This window comes from Euleptes europaea, chromosome 3 (genome assembly GCF_029931775.1).
Source record: "Euleptes europaea isolate rEulEur1 chromosome 3, rEulEur1.hap1, whole genome shotgun sequence".
Lineage (NCBI taxonomy): Eukaryota > Metazoa > Chordata > Lepidosauria > Squamata > Sphaerodactylidae > Euleptes > Euleptes europaea.
The window spans coordinates 48,318,929-48,333,565 of record NC_079314.1 but is presented as its reverse complement, the minus strand read 5'-3'; the positions used below and the strand labels follow the sequence as shown (position 1 = coordinate 48,333,565).

The window sequence follows — 14,637 nt, the reverse complement described above, 5'->3', positions numbered from 1 at the left end:
GCCAACACTGTAGCACACAGATAGGTGGTTCTCATCTTCAGAGCTGGCAACTCCTGACACTAACAGAGAATAGGTGGGGGGGATACAGAGGAAGTTTGAGCAAATGTTTATTAAACAAGTATCCAGTCCGTCGGAATACTTGAGAATTGATTTATAGTGAAAATTTCCTACATCCAGACAGAAAGCTGGTGTCTAACACATGTGGGAGAGGAGCTGAGTAAACTGTGACGCTAGTGCCTGGGAGAAAGTGTTGAAATTAACTAGTAGGAAGCATTAATCACCCTGCCTCCCCCTCTTTCTCCTTCTCAGAAGTGACTCAGAACAATAAGTGTTTTTCTTCCCTCAAGTAATGAAGTTTCCGTTCTAGAGAGGGAAAGATACTAATTCAAAATGGCTGGAATCTCAGTTCTGGAATAAAATGGGCGTCCCAAGCTTGCAAGACACCCTTCAAATCAGGCTCACTTCTGGAGGGAAGTAGAGAGAGAAGAATTAGAGTGGCCAACTTTTTCCTTCAAATAGATTAGGCTCCTGAGAGAGACCAGATGAAGACAGGTAGAGTAGAGCACAAGCTAGCATTCCCGACCGCAAGATAGGGCCTGGAGTTTTCTGATCTCCCTGTCAGTTCCCCTGGAGGAAATGGAAGCTTTGGAGGGCGGACTCTATTATATCAAATCTCTGCTCAGCTCTCACTACTCTTCTCCCCAAGCTCTGCCCTCCCAGGCACCATCCCCAAATCTCCAGGAATTTCCCAAGCCAGAAATGGCAACCCTACTGGCAGATTCTGGTAAGTTTAGGGTGGATCCAAGATGGCATCTGGTGGGCTGAAGCTAGAGTTGAATCTTGCAGATCTTGGTGGCAGCCAGGCTGGAAACTGAATGTGGATGGAGTCTAGCCAGATAGGTGACTCACCACTGACTGCACTGGGAAACACTACCTGTATTTTTACTGTGTGGACTAGGAAATACTGGCTTGACAACACTAGGTAGGAGGAGTTGAAAATAATATGAGACTATTAAATGGGAAAGGGGTGTGATTCCATGGACAGTCTTCATTATTCTCGTGTGCTTCATTGTTAGACAAAGTGAGACTCTTGGTTTAATGGCGTCTGGTTGGCAGTTTCTGATTGTTTTGTAATGTGGTTTCCTCCTTAAGACAGAGCCATGAAAGTTCTTGTACACATTTGAGACAATACAACATATCCTGTTTGAGAATCAGCTTGGAAAAGGTGACGGAGGGGCAAAACAGCACACCCATACTTACCTCCGTCACCACAGCCATCGCCGCTGGGCCCGCGCGCCTTCCTCCGGCCGGCAGCGGCCTGGAGGGGCCTCCTGCAGGCGCAGGAAGGCCGCGCCGCCACCGCCGATTCGCCGCCTCTCCCGGTGAGTAGGGGGTTCAGGGGCTCTTCCCCCTCCCCCCCTTGGATGGCACTGGGGTCGGGGTGGGTTGGGGTGTGTCGGGAGGGGTTGGGAGGCCGGCGGGAGGGCGACCTGGGGCAGGGGCGAGACCATCCCTGCGCTCTAAAATGGCGGCCGCCATTTTAGAGAGCAGCATTGCCGGTAAAGGGAATTTCTTATTGACCCTCGGCTTATACGTGGGTCAATAAGAAATTCCCTTTTCTGGCCTCAAATTTGGGGGGTCGGCTTATACTCGGGTCGGCTTATACCCGAGTATATACGGTATTTGATTGGGGATGCAGCTGACAGTGCTAAACATTATGCTTCCTTGAGAATTGTGCTTGTAGAGAGCAAGAGATGAAAATATTCCCTTGTAATGAAGGTGAGGCTCAGCACATAGAAACCAGGGTGAAAAACATGAGGTCTTGTATTCATTTTCAGGGGGGTTACGTTTGATTAAATACAGGCTGCTGAGATAACTCAAAATGTCACCACCTGTGAACTTTGTCTTGCACTGTGGATTGAACGTTACCTTTTTATGTATTCTTCATTAGCAAGCATTAAGGAGAGGGGGAATAAGACATAATATTCCAAAGTAGAAAATGAGAGACATCATTGGCAAACTGTTTATTAAATCTAATGGAAACATTAATGCAGAAATCAGTGGTAATGGTAAAATAACTTCGTTGTGCTTCCCATCTGTTTTCTTCCATTCTCTAAGCAGCTTCAGACTGTGCTAAAATCAAACAGCAACTATGTCACTTTAAGAGTCCTTCTAATCTGTCCGCATTATTTTGCTGTGATTGTAATTCTGGAATTACACATACACACTTGTGACTGTCCAGATGGCCCTGAGGACTTCACACACCAGCAGTGTGCTCCTGACAACCCAGATGGAAGTAAAAATGGCTGGGGCAGAGGTGGTATGCTGTCACCACCAAAGGAGTGTGCCCTGTCCTGGACACAGATGGCTTTAAAAGGTTGGGAGCCACTGCTGCCAGGAATGAAGGTGGAGAGGAAGAGTTGGTTTTTATATGCTGACTTTCTCTACCACTTAAGGAACAATCAAACCGGCTTACAATCACCTTCCCTTCCCCTCCCCACAACAGACACCCTGTGAGGTAGGTGGGGCTGAGAGAGCTCTAAGAGAGCTGTGACTAGCCCAAGGTCACCCAGGTGGCTTCATGTGTAGGAGTGGGAAACCAACCCCGTTCACCAGATTAGCATCCACCACTCATGTGGAGGAGTGGGGAATCAAACCCGGTTCTCCAGATTAGAGTCCACCGCTCCAAACCACTACACCATGCTGGAGGAAGTATGGCATGAGGAAGGATACAGAATAGGAAAGTGCGTGGGACTGTGGAAAGACACGAGAGATGTGGCCAGAAAGGAGAGTCAGGAAACCTCCCAAGAGTGTGGGGTTGACAACAAGAGACAGGAGTCTGTCCAGGGGCCAGAGGAAGGCAAAGCTGCTGAGAGCCACCACAGCCCCCGGACAAAGATTCCACCTGACCCCCAATATGGCCCTGATCTAAACCCAATATCATACAAGACAAATCACTTTGTTTGATGTTACCATGAATCTATAGCAGGGGTGGGGAACCTTTTTTCTGCCAAGGGTCATTTGGATATTTATAACATCATTCACGGGCCATACAAAATTATCAACTTAAAAATTAGCCTGCTATATTTGGTCAAACATTTAGCCAAGAGGCACAACCAGAGACAACTCCGAGTGTCTGCCACATAGAGTGACTTGCTTTTGAGCTCTGCTGTCCCCAGCTGGGCCCAAGAGTTTCAGGCAGGGCAGTAGCCTTCTGAGCTAGAGATCTGCCAGGACCCATGAAGGGCCAGACCAAATGATTACGCGGGCCTTATATGGCCCCCGGGCCTGACGTTCCCCACCCCTGATCTATAGTAATAAAAATCAGCCCGTCTATCCATCTGTCCATTTATGGCAGGCATAATTCATCAGAGAATAAAGCTAGGAGACTCAAAATTGGCCACCAGCTTCAGGATGTTGGTGAGTGTTCCAGGGCCAAAAATGAAAGGCGTGGGGATATCCTGGCCCAGGTTATCTCAAGACAACCCCCCAGTACTATTTGCAGTGGAAGCCAAGGGTCTCTGTTTGTGGTATAACTCATTAGAAAATAATCCTACATGTTTGAAAGCTGGCCACCAGCCCCAGAATAATGATGGAAGTTGCAGTACATGAAGGGAATTGGAACACCCTGAACCAGGTTATCTTCATGATAGATAACATGTAATAAGAGAGCTTTTAAACAACCTGTCATGCATCTCTAATACTCAGATCTCCAATCTGCCATGGAAGGTTGTTGGGTGATACACACTCAGCCAGTCCTACCTTACAGGGTTGTTGTGGGGATACAGTGGAGGACAGGATAACAATGTGGTGCATAAACTGGGTGTTCTAACTTCTGTTCCACCTATATAACCTCAAAAACAGATTAATGTTCCTTTACTATTCATGTAAAGGATGGAGGAGGGAGGAAGCTTCCTTTTACTACTTTGTTGGATCATGGGGAAATATTAACTCCCCCGTTCTTTTCATATATTTACAAAGGTTTGGTACTATACTACTATTAAATATATTCGGCTGCCAAGCTGAATAGGGATAAGAAGGAGACCAAGACTTGAAACTCTGAAGGCATCGCTATTGCGTTTTAATTTCAGACATAGTGTCCATTATGGTCAGTTTTAAAAAATGAACTCATTCATTTAATCTAACACAACTGTCCATTTGGACTGCTTAATATTATTCTAAATAAATACATTTATATTGTTAAAGCCTCAGTAGTGATACAAATCTACTTGGGAGTGACTGGCTAGTTTAAGCAGCTCAGAGAGGAAGGGAGGATTAGCAGTTATTACCACGAAAGATCAACTATCTTTGACGTATACAAGACCAAGGTGCTTTTTGCTCAATAGAGGCTAGCATGTGATTGAATACTTGGACGGGAGAGTTCTGTTCACCCACATTGAGCATCTTGAATCAGCCTTGGAGGGATTTCCTGGAGTGAAAACTCGCAAGATTCAAGCCAGATTTACTGGTATACTTATAAACCAGTGATGGTAAAATATTAAAATGTACAAGGAATCATGACCCAGAGCTGCCACTGTTAAAAATATTGCACTCCTCATACACTAGGTGTCACTCCATAGTAAGACAAAAGCCTAGACGTGAAAAAGCTCAGTGGTTTTATATAACCCCCTCACTTGTTTTTAAATCAATACTTTAAAATTATTTTTTCTATTTCTTTTCAGGCATACATAATTACAGCATTGGAACTTTCCCTCTTCTGAACTCCACACATACTTAAATGTAAACTGACATACTTAAATGTCTTTCCACCTATCCATATAAACCTTCGCCTGGAATGGTGGGAGTGCAGTGCTGTCAGGCTGGCCACCATGATGTTGCTCCTACATATTAGGAATATGCCCATAAATTTGATTTGGGTTTGTCTGTTTTGTTCATTAAAAAAAATAATTAGTTTCTTTAATAGCATGCGCAGGAGTTGTTGTAACTTTTAGGTGATATTTACATTTGTTTCAATGGAAATGCATACTTTGGAAACCTTTTCCTTTCCCCACCAACAGAGATTAAATTCTCAGGAATTTGCACCTAAGGAATCCCCCTTCCAAACTGTGGCAGAAAGGATAAAGAGAGGATAAACCTGTCCTTGCCATTAAAATACTCACTAGCAGAGCATGCTGGAAAGAAAAATATGCTTTAAACAGCTACGTGCTCAGTGCAATGAGGTAAAGGGGAGGGAGAACAGAGTTTACTTTCCTTCACCAGTACACTCTTATTTTATGGGGAGAAAATAGAAGCTCTGCTGTATAAACAAACTGGGGATTCATGCATAATGGAGTCATCCCAGGGCTGCTTTTAGACAAGAAGGTCCTCTCACATGGAGAAATCTGATCCCTCTCTCATCTCCCCTTGTGTGCATTTTTAAGAGGATGTTAAAGAGTTGAAGCCTCAGCCTCTGCTTTGCAAAGGAGGTCAGCTTTCTATCATGAATGGAGGAGGTACATGGAGAATGGAGTACAGGAAGACTGGCTGCCTCGCCACAGCAGCACAGAAGACCTTTTGCCTTACAGAGCACACAAGCAAAGCCTCTGTCTTTTCCCCTGAAGTTGCTAGATGACAGCAGGGTGTGTGTGTGGGAGTCATTGAACAAGGCCAAAACTACTGATTCTGTTGTCTGCCCTGTGAGCCACCTTCTCTTAGTGGGTTCAAGCAAATAATCTTGTTCCTGCAATCCAGCTAATGCACAATAGCTGGAATAGTACGGGCAAATCATACTCCAGTTTATACAGAATGAGAGACCTTCACAAGTTAGAAAGCCAGCAATATAACTGGGGAAAATACGGTTCACTGAAATATTAATCATGGTAATACTGCGTGGTGAAAACATGGGCTAAGAGTGCTGGTTTGATGCTAAGATTGCCAACTCTGGGTTGGGAAATACCTGGAGATTTTGGAGGTGGAGCTTGAGGAGAGGGGGAATTGAGGAGGGGAGGGACTTCAGTAGGGTAGAATGCCATAGTGGCTATTTCCTCCAGGTGAATTGATCTCTGTCACCTGGAGATCAGCCACCACCTGGAGGTTGGCAACCCTATTTGATGGTGTTCATGTCAGGTACATACATACATTACATACATTTATCGTTACGGCCATTGGCCAGCACAACATCATGTCAGGTACATATCTGCAGAGTTACTCTCTCCCTTTGATATCTCTCCCCTACCCTTCACTGCTCCCAGGAGATGGAAGCTTAAAGAGGGTGTGATATAATGGGAACTGAAAACCAAGAGAAACAACAGACACTGTTGCTGTGTCAGAAAAAACAACAACTATAGAGATGGAAATTTCATTCAGGTTACCTTCTTAGGTTGACAAGCAGGGCTTGTTCAGCCTGGATTTTGTTTGATTACTTTCTGAATGTACATCCCTAATACATATACAAATCAAGAAGCTGCAAACGTCTATCACCTTGGTCACTGACTTCTGAGCTGCATAGCTTCCATATTTTGCTAAACGATTGCTTGGCTGCAAGCACTTTTCATCACCTGTTAGTGGGAGGAAAGGCACTGGATTAGGTGTCTGTACTCCCAAACAAATAATTTGTGGTATCGAGGCTGAAAGCACCAAACATGAAATGCATGTGCAGTGTAGTAGTGCTTGTGCACTTGGAGGGAGGGGGAGAGAAATGGTGGGTTTTCCTTCTCACTATCCCATTCAACATCTTTGAGTGTGAATGGAAACCAATCCAAAGAGGGACTGACATTCAAATTCAGATTTCCCTTGCTGGGTTAGAATCCTACAAATTTGATCAAGTTTTTAATTGAAAACAAGGAGGCTGTTTATGAGAGCCTTTGGCAGAAAGTGGTTTGGCTTAATTCAGTTCAGGTATAGAACTGTTTGATTTTTATTCTCCTGGGTGACTTGCAGAATGGACTGTGATAGCAAACGCTATTTACCAACCCTAATATATTCCTAAGGCGGCATCCTGTTGTGCTCTACCGTCCCCCAGTGATACCTTTTAAATGTCAAAAGGAAATGCCACCTGCAGTAAAAATGCTCTACCAAAGCCCAATAGATCCTAGATTAATTTTTGCAATGCAAACATGTTTGGTTTGTGGTCTCATGCTGCAGACATCTCATCAGAGCACACCATGCAAGAATCCTCCCAGAAAAAGAAGGTTTTGTGTTGCTGCTATTCCAACGTTCTGGAAGACAGTACTGGTAGCATCTTTTCCACTGGTTCAGGGTGAATGCTACCTTAAACTGAAATGCTGTAGACTGTGTGTTTTTCAGCCTTGGACAAAAAGAAACGTAGAATGTCTTGTCATAAATTTAGTCACAGTTCATGGCCTCTAATTGTAAAGCAAAGACAACAGTTCCTTTGTGTTATGAAGCTTTATAAATATGTGAGGACAGAAGCAAAAGTGTCCCACTTCTGTCTTGCTTATGCAACGCTCCTTACAGACACCAACTATTTAAAAATTCATTAACCATATTTCTAGCTGGAAAGTAATCCTAAACTTCTCCCAACAAGATATTAAATGACTTGGAAATAGGACTGGGTTGAACAGAAAATAGCCAGCACTTCACAAAAACAGTCTTTGACTTATGGACTCTTTCAAGACACAAGGCAGGAAACATCAAGTACTGAAAATATATCAATCAAACAACAAACTCATGAGGACTTATGCATAGGGTTGCCAACCTCCAGGTACTAACTGGAGATCTGGCTGCTTGCCCATTTGCCCAATTCTCCATATCCTCCCCCTTTTCCAATCTGCCGGTCACTCAGTTTCTTGCTCCCATCCCAGGGTGCACAGTTATCTGTTTACTGGCCCAGATGCCGGTGTAGGGGCACTTACGCCAGCCCTCCTGGACCAGGGCGGCAGCACATCCCTTGGATGCCGACGCAGCCTCCCTCTGGTGTTCTGCCGGTGCAGGTGCAAGTCCCCATGCCAGCATCCCGGGAGGCATTGCCAGGGCGTTCTGGGGGGCAGAGCTGCTGTTAGGCAGCCTCCTAACCTCTTTCAGCCTGGGAAAACCCTCTTACACTATGGTGTTGCCGCACCACCTTTTTGGTGGTGCAACATTGTTGTTTTCTATGGGGCTTTCCCCCCATTTCCCGATTTTATTTAAAAAACAACCCTTTTTTTCCTCCCATTGCAGCCATGAAACCTCTGTGGAGGCAATGTGGCGGCGCCTCAGCCACGCCGTCCCCAGCTGCTGGGGCTTTGAGGAATGGACTTTTAGTCCACATTCACTTTGAAGATTAAATTATACAGTACCCTGTAGTCACCACCAAGTTTATTGCCACCATCCAGGGCATCTGCAAGGTCAGGGGCCAGAGTAAACTGGGGAGCAGTCACTAGTACTCCCACTGAGATTGAGACATGGCCCTCCAGGAATTGTCAATAGCCCTTTATTCACACACATTTGTTTACAGCCTGGGGTGGTGCTGCTGTTGTGGTTTTCTCGTGCCCCTCTACTCTATGTGGTGGAATGTCCTCTGTCTCTTCCTCTCTCAGCATCCACCCCAGGCTCTTCCTCACTGTGGCCTTTAAAGACCTCCCTAACAGCTCCCCTGCCCCCTGCCCCAGCCCTATTACTTTTTTCTCCACAACCCCATCCATGCCACGACCCCAAGGGAATGCCCTCTCCTATTGTGGCTGTCCCAGCCAACCACCCCATCCCGCCGCATGTGTTCTGGCCCACACCTGTCCCATGAGTTTGTCCATTGCATCTGTGACATTGCTTGTCCCGATTGGCCACCTCTGGGGGCCCCTCAAGCCCCACCATCCCTAGTCCCCTTTGGGGAGAAAAACCTGGCCGCGTCTTCCCTGCTACATACCCATTACATTGTTTTGTTGTGTTTCCCTTTGTGATCAAAGCCATAAGAAAATGTTAAGGCTGTAGTCCTATACACACTTAAGGCTATTCTACACAAAGTTCTCTTGTACAAGCCCCACTGAAATAAATAGGAGCTGTATAAGAACATGACTAATCTTCTACAAATTTCATTCACTGAACTGGAGCTTGCTAGGAGAGCTTTCCGGAGGTATATCTCTATTTGGAGTTCAGTCCCACTGAACTTAGTTGGATCTACTTCTAAGAAGAATAAAGTATAATAGGACTGGGTTGCAAGATTTGTTGTACCATCAAAACATGCTATGGATTGCGACACTTGTGTTTATGATCCTCACTCCTTACAAAGATCTAACATCATACATTACAATGTTAACTTGTCATTATACTTGTGTGTATGTGTGTGTAAAGTGCCGTCAAGTTGCAGCCAACTTATGACAACCCTGATATTCCTTGGTGGTCTCCCATCCAAATACTAACCAGGGCTGACCCTGCTTAGCTTCTGAGATCTGACGAGATCAGGCTAGCCTGGGTCATTATACTTACACAACAATTATAGGCAGGCAACGCTGGTTGAGAGAATCACATAATGATAAAATGGAATTTTTTTATGGATCAGCCTTAAATCTGAAGTAAATAACATCCAGGAAGACTCTTAGAAAAATTGTGAGTAATGGTCACCATTCAGGGGATCATGTTGTAGTAATTCAACCTAATTCTAAAGGACAACTACAATGATAAATCAGCAAGTCTTCTGTCTACAAGGAAAATAATAATGTATGTTTACTATTAACAAAATATTAAAAGTTTTCAAAAAATATACTATAGAAACCTCTTGTCAGTTTTCAACAGGCTCCTTACTATTCACCAACCCTTATTTCAAAGCAAAGGGCTCCTCCAGGCTGCCCCAGCCAACCAGGAAAGCAGAATAATATCCCCTGCTTGAGCCTGGTTCCATTCTCTGGTCTGCCAACTGGCATGGGGAGGGGGGCAAGGTCAGCACTGGATATTGGGTAACATCTTGTTGAGGGAAGATTAGTGTACTTCTGCTTCCTTCATATATTGTTGTTGATTGGAAAGTGAAATTATTGATAGCAGTGATTTCGTGTTTCATTGGCTTCTTAATATATAAGTACTAATTATTTTCGATACAGTTTCATTCAGATGTGAAAATAGATTAACAATGTGAATCTTTTAGTTACAATATGTGTATAGAACTTATGCAGGGTACAATCCATTAATACTTTAGTACATGTACATGTTATGTACAGAATTAGCTGAGTGACTTCAAAACTGGATTTAAGCCTATGTTAGATTGCTGAGTGATCAGTGCTATGCCCTGTCCAATCCAGTTTGTGCACGTGCTAATTTAATGGACCTAAACGTGGGCTCAAATAGGAAGTCATTCTCATTCCTGGAGAGGCAGAATGCCTCTTTGGATGTGGCATTCTTGCCTTCAAAGACACCTAGCAGAATTCTGGTATGATATATTCTGGGATGTCCCAGGAAACTCCAGCCACCTTTCCTACAATCCTGAACTGTCGCTATAGGGTAGGAGCATATTTTAGGCATGACATTCAGAAGACCATTTGTGAGGCTACACTGTCATGTCCACTGATTATTTCCCTGCATTGTGAGAACTGCCCAGTTACCTTCTGTTTCATGTACTTTAACCAGTTATTGATCCATAACAGGACCTGTCTTGCCCATAGATGCTAAGTTTACTTGGTAGCATTTAACAAAAAAAGCCCTTGAAAGTATATAATGTCTATCAGATCACTCCATCTACATGTTCACAGGAATTCTTCTTTAACACTCCGAAAGAATTCTTACAATTGGTTCTTCTCTTTGTAGAACCCATTTTCCCTTCTGCCAGTTTACCTGGAGCAGACCTTAGGTTAATCAGCCTATCGTTTCCAGACTCCTCCTGGAATCTCCCATTTAAAAAAAACTGGTTTTAAGTTGATTACATTTCAGTTTTTCAGTAAGGAATCTGCTTTCAGTGATAAACAGCCACAGATATTTTGAAGGCTGAGGCATGAAGATAAGAGTATTTTTTCTTTTATTCACAGAGCAATTTTTTTCACTGACAAACACCTCTTTTTTTCTTTACCACTACCAAGTCTCTAAATATCAATTTGTTCAATTGATAATAAATCAAATGCAATAAATCAAACTAGGAAAATAAGAATTTTTCATTAAAGTACATCATATCAATGCAACTTCAGTCACCAGAGAGTAGTTGCATCACTCAGATCAGTAAGAACTGTTCTGGCTTGGGCTTTCTTGATGGCCATCCCTGTGCTGTGGAATGGGCGTCCTGAGGACATGAAGAAGGCCCAACCTTGCAAAGATTTTGAAGGTTCTGTAAAGCAGAGCTTTTCTAAAGTGCTTTGGTGGTGGTTTGCTTCCTTTATCTGTGTTTCTGTTGATGTGAATTTGCATTTTTTTTAAATTTGTTGTAAACTACTTTGAGTTCTATTCATCAGGAGAAAAACAATATTTTAAATATTGTTAAAAAAAAATATGGTCTGCTTCTGGTCTATTTTTAAAGGTACTGTTTGGTTACTTTATGCTGTTTTAATGCTCCTGGCTTGTTTTAATGGCCTTTTTATATTGATCATTTTTGATGTTTTTATGATTCTGTGGTATTGTTTTTATTTGTAAGCTGCCTCAAGCAGGACTCTAGAGAGGCAGCATATAAATTGCCTAAATAAATATATAATAAAAACCTTTGAAGGGCCAAGATAAATACATTTAAATAAACTTATGCTTCAATCCTTCCCCCCTCCAGAGAACTCTAAAGTATGGAGTTTCCGTAACTTTGGTCAATCTACTATATAATGTTTTCACTGTTTGCTTTACTGAATCTGCTCATTGTCCAGATAAACTGAGTTCAGGTAATTGCATATAATTAAGTGAAATAAAAAAGTCTGACTGGCAGGAGAGAAGACTGGAGTGATAGTACAGAAAAAAAACATGCTTTGTTTATGTGAACTCCTCACTTTAGAGAATCAGGCTTGTTAGCTGCTGGGGCTTCTCATGCTACAGCTGGGTTGAGATATCAGCATTCAAACTACCCACATACTGCATCACTTTGGGGAAGGGTGTGTGTGTGTACAGAAATTGCCATTTCCCCTTTGAACTAATGGGAGGAAGCTAAAAGCCTGTTTGTGTGTATCTGTATTTCCAGCGTTGCAGCCACCAGGATAAAATCCTGGCCAGCTGTCAACCATTGTCACCATTAATTTGATGAAACAGTGTGTGTGTTTTCCAAAACAGAAATGCATGCTCAAAATTAAGCACATTACCCAGGGCAACGGCACAAACCCCCTAAGTAGGTAAGTTAAAAAATACGATTTGAGATGCAGAGATGGGGGGAAATCTCTTGGGGAGATTCCTGGTTGACGCCCTTCCTGAACCTTGTGACCCTGAAGCCCAGAGGCGTCCTATGCCCCCATGATAAGCGTGCATTATTTCCTTCCTCTAGTGGATTCTCTGCTGTGGGGCGAAGGCTAAATCCCCCTACTCCTTCCCTCAGCGTTTGCCCCGCTGTTGTAATACTCAGCCCTGCTTTTTAACCCACACGTCCTGTAATAGTTTTCTTTTTTTTCATAAATATTTTTATTGATTTTTAATAATAAATGGGATACAGAAGAAAAAAAGGGCAAGGAAATAAAAAAGAGGAAAAGAAATATACATACATACACATATATATATTGCTAGATAAATATATAGATATTATACAGCATTAATACATCCGGTACTGCCCCCTTATAGGGTGTCATAATACATTAACTTATTAATTGGTTGTGTTAGATCTCAAATATGAATCTGGTGAGTCTTATTAAGTTTTGTTGTCATTTTTTGGTTCTAATGTATTCATAGAAGGATTTCCATTTTTCTCTATTTCGTTTTCGAGTCTCTTTCTGTAGTGTTTCAGTTAATTGTGCCATTGTTATATATTCATTTGCTTCGTCAATCCAGGTCTCGATTTGTGGTATTATGTTTTCCATAACGATGCTAAAACTATCCTTGCAGCTGTAACTAAATATTTTAACATATCTTATTGGTCCTTGTCGATGCTATCTGGAGTTTTGTTCAGTAGGTATAGTTTGGGATCATATGTTATTTTATCGCCGAGAATGCCTTCTAGGTTCTTATGTATTATCTTCCAAAATTTCTGGACTGATTTACACGCCCACCAGCAATGATAAAAAGCGCCCCTGGCTTTACGACATTTCCAACATAAGCCAGATGTCGAACTATTCGATGCGCGGGAGGTTTCGCCGGGGACTGGCCGCTCTCTGGATGCACATTTTCCCCCAATCCAGATTCTCAAAACTCCACAATAAGCCCCCCCCCCCCTGCAGAGTTCTGAGAATTCGGATGGGGAAAACGGGCATCTGGAGAGCGGCCAATCCCAGGCGACCCCTCCCGCGCACCGACGGCCTGTCTCTGGGAAGAGGCCACCCTCAGAGGCGGAGCCTGCCGCCCCAGCCTTTCGCGGCCTCGGGAAGCGAAGCCGTCAAGCCCGGGAACTGGTTTCCCGCCCCCCTCTTCGGCTTCCCGAGTGGAAGTGCCAGCGCCATCTATGGGCAGCGGGTGAGCATGGCGCTCTTTCCCAACCCGCAGGAGCCCTCCTCGGCATCCTGAGGAGGGGGAGGCGGCCGAGGCGGCCCAAGAGCCCGACTGCTGAGCGGCTGCTCGGTGGCCTGAAAGGTGGCCGAAGGCGAGGGGGGTGGGGGCAATGCGAGGGGACCTTGGCCGGTGGGGGTGAGCGGAGGCGCAGCCATGAGCAGCCAGAAGGGGAATCACAGCTGCTGCAGCCGCGACCGAGAGGAAGAGGAGAGGCAAGAGGCAGCCCTCAAGAAGCTGATCGTCCGGCTGAAAAATGTCCAGGAAGGAAAGCAAATGGGGACCTTGCTCCAAATCCTGGAAGACCTCCTCGCCTTCGCCTCTTCGCCAAGCGGTAAGAGTTGGGGCTGGCCGCTGCCCAGTGGCTTTGGCGGCTGCTTGGGAGCAAATGTTCGGCTCCTGAAGGGTCCCGGGCGTACTCGGTGGGTCATGTGGTGGTCCAAAGTAATCTTCCCCTCCTTTTTGTCTTGGTCCTCAGGTCCCAAGTTGCTCCGTGGGAAAAATATCCACGTGCCTTTGCTTCTGGTTTTGGTCTCTTACATGCGAGTGGCAGACCTGCAACAGGTAAAACAGGCATCGGTTTCAAGCTTTCCCCCCCCCTTTTGGACTGATAGAACGAATTCAGTCTTAATTACTGTGATCTCCACATTGCAGATTCTTAGGGGTTAAAATATATATAAAAGGTGGTTACAGCATAGATCCAGTGATGCTCTAATATTAGGGAACATATTAATTGAATTCACCTTAAGCCTGCATTTCTAACAGTGCGATGCAATGCAAAGTTATTCCTATTTAAGGCAACTTAAACTAGCTGACTTAGATCTGAGTAAATCTGTGAAGTTGCACCTTCAAGTGTAAATAAGATTGCTCCAGAAGGGGAATACTCTAAAAATTGGTTAGTATACCTGCCGCGCCCTGACCTGGATGGGCCACGCTAGCCTGATCTCGTCAGATCTCAGAAGCTAAGCATGGTCAGCCCTGGTTAGTATTTGGTTGGGAGACCACCAAGGAATACCAGGGTTGCTGTGCAGAGGAAGGCAAACCATCTCTGTTAGTCTCTTGCCATGAAAACCCCAAAAAGGGTCACCATAAGTCAGCTGTGACTTGAAGGCACTTTACACACACACACCTGCCGCAAAGTTAATTTCATCTAATCTTGTAAACAGAGCTAGCTCTAACCAAAAA

General features: G+C 44.2%; 1 protein-coding gene across 1 annotated transcript in view; it reads left to right on the top strand.

The window, feature by feature from the left end:
* Nucleotides 1-13,938: 13,938 nt before the first annotated feature.
* Nucleotides 13,939-14,637, top strand: part of LRRK2 (leucine rich repeat kinase 2) — an 87,001-nt gene continuing 86,302 nt past the window's right edge. The window contains exon 1 of the mRNA XM_056847254.1: nucleotides 13,939-14,016. Coding sequence (XP_056703232.1) covers nucleotides 13,993-14,016 — 24 coding nt within the window. The 5' untranslated portion in view covers nucleotides 13,939-13,992. The remainder of the gene's footprint in view (nucleotides 14,017-14,637) is intronic.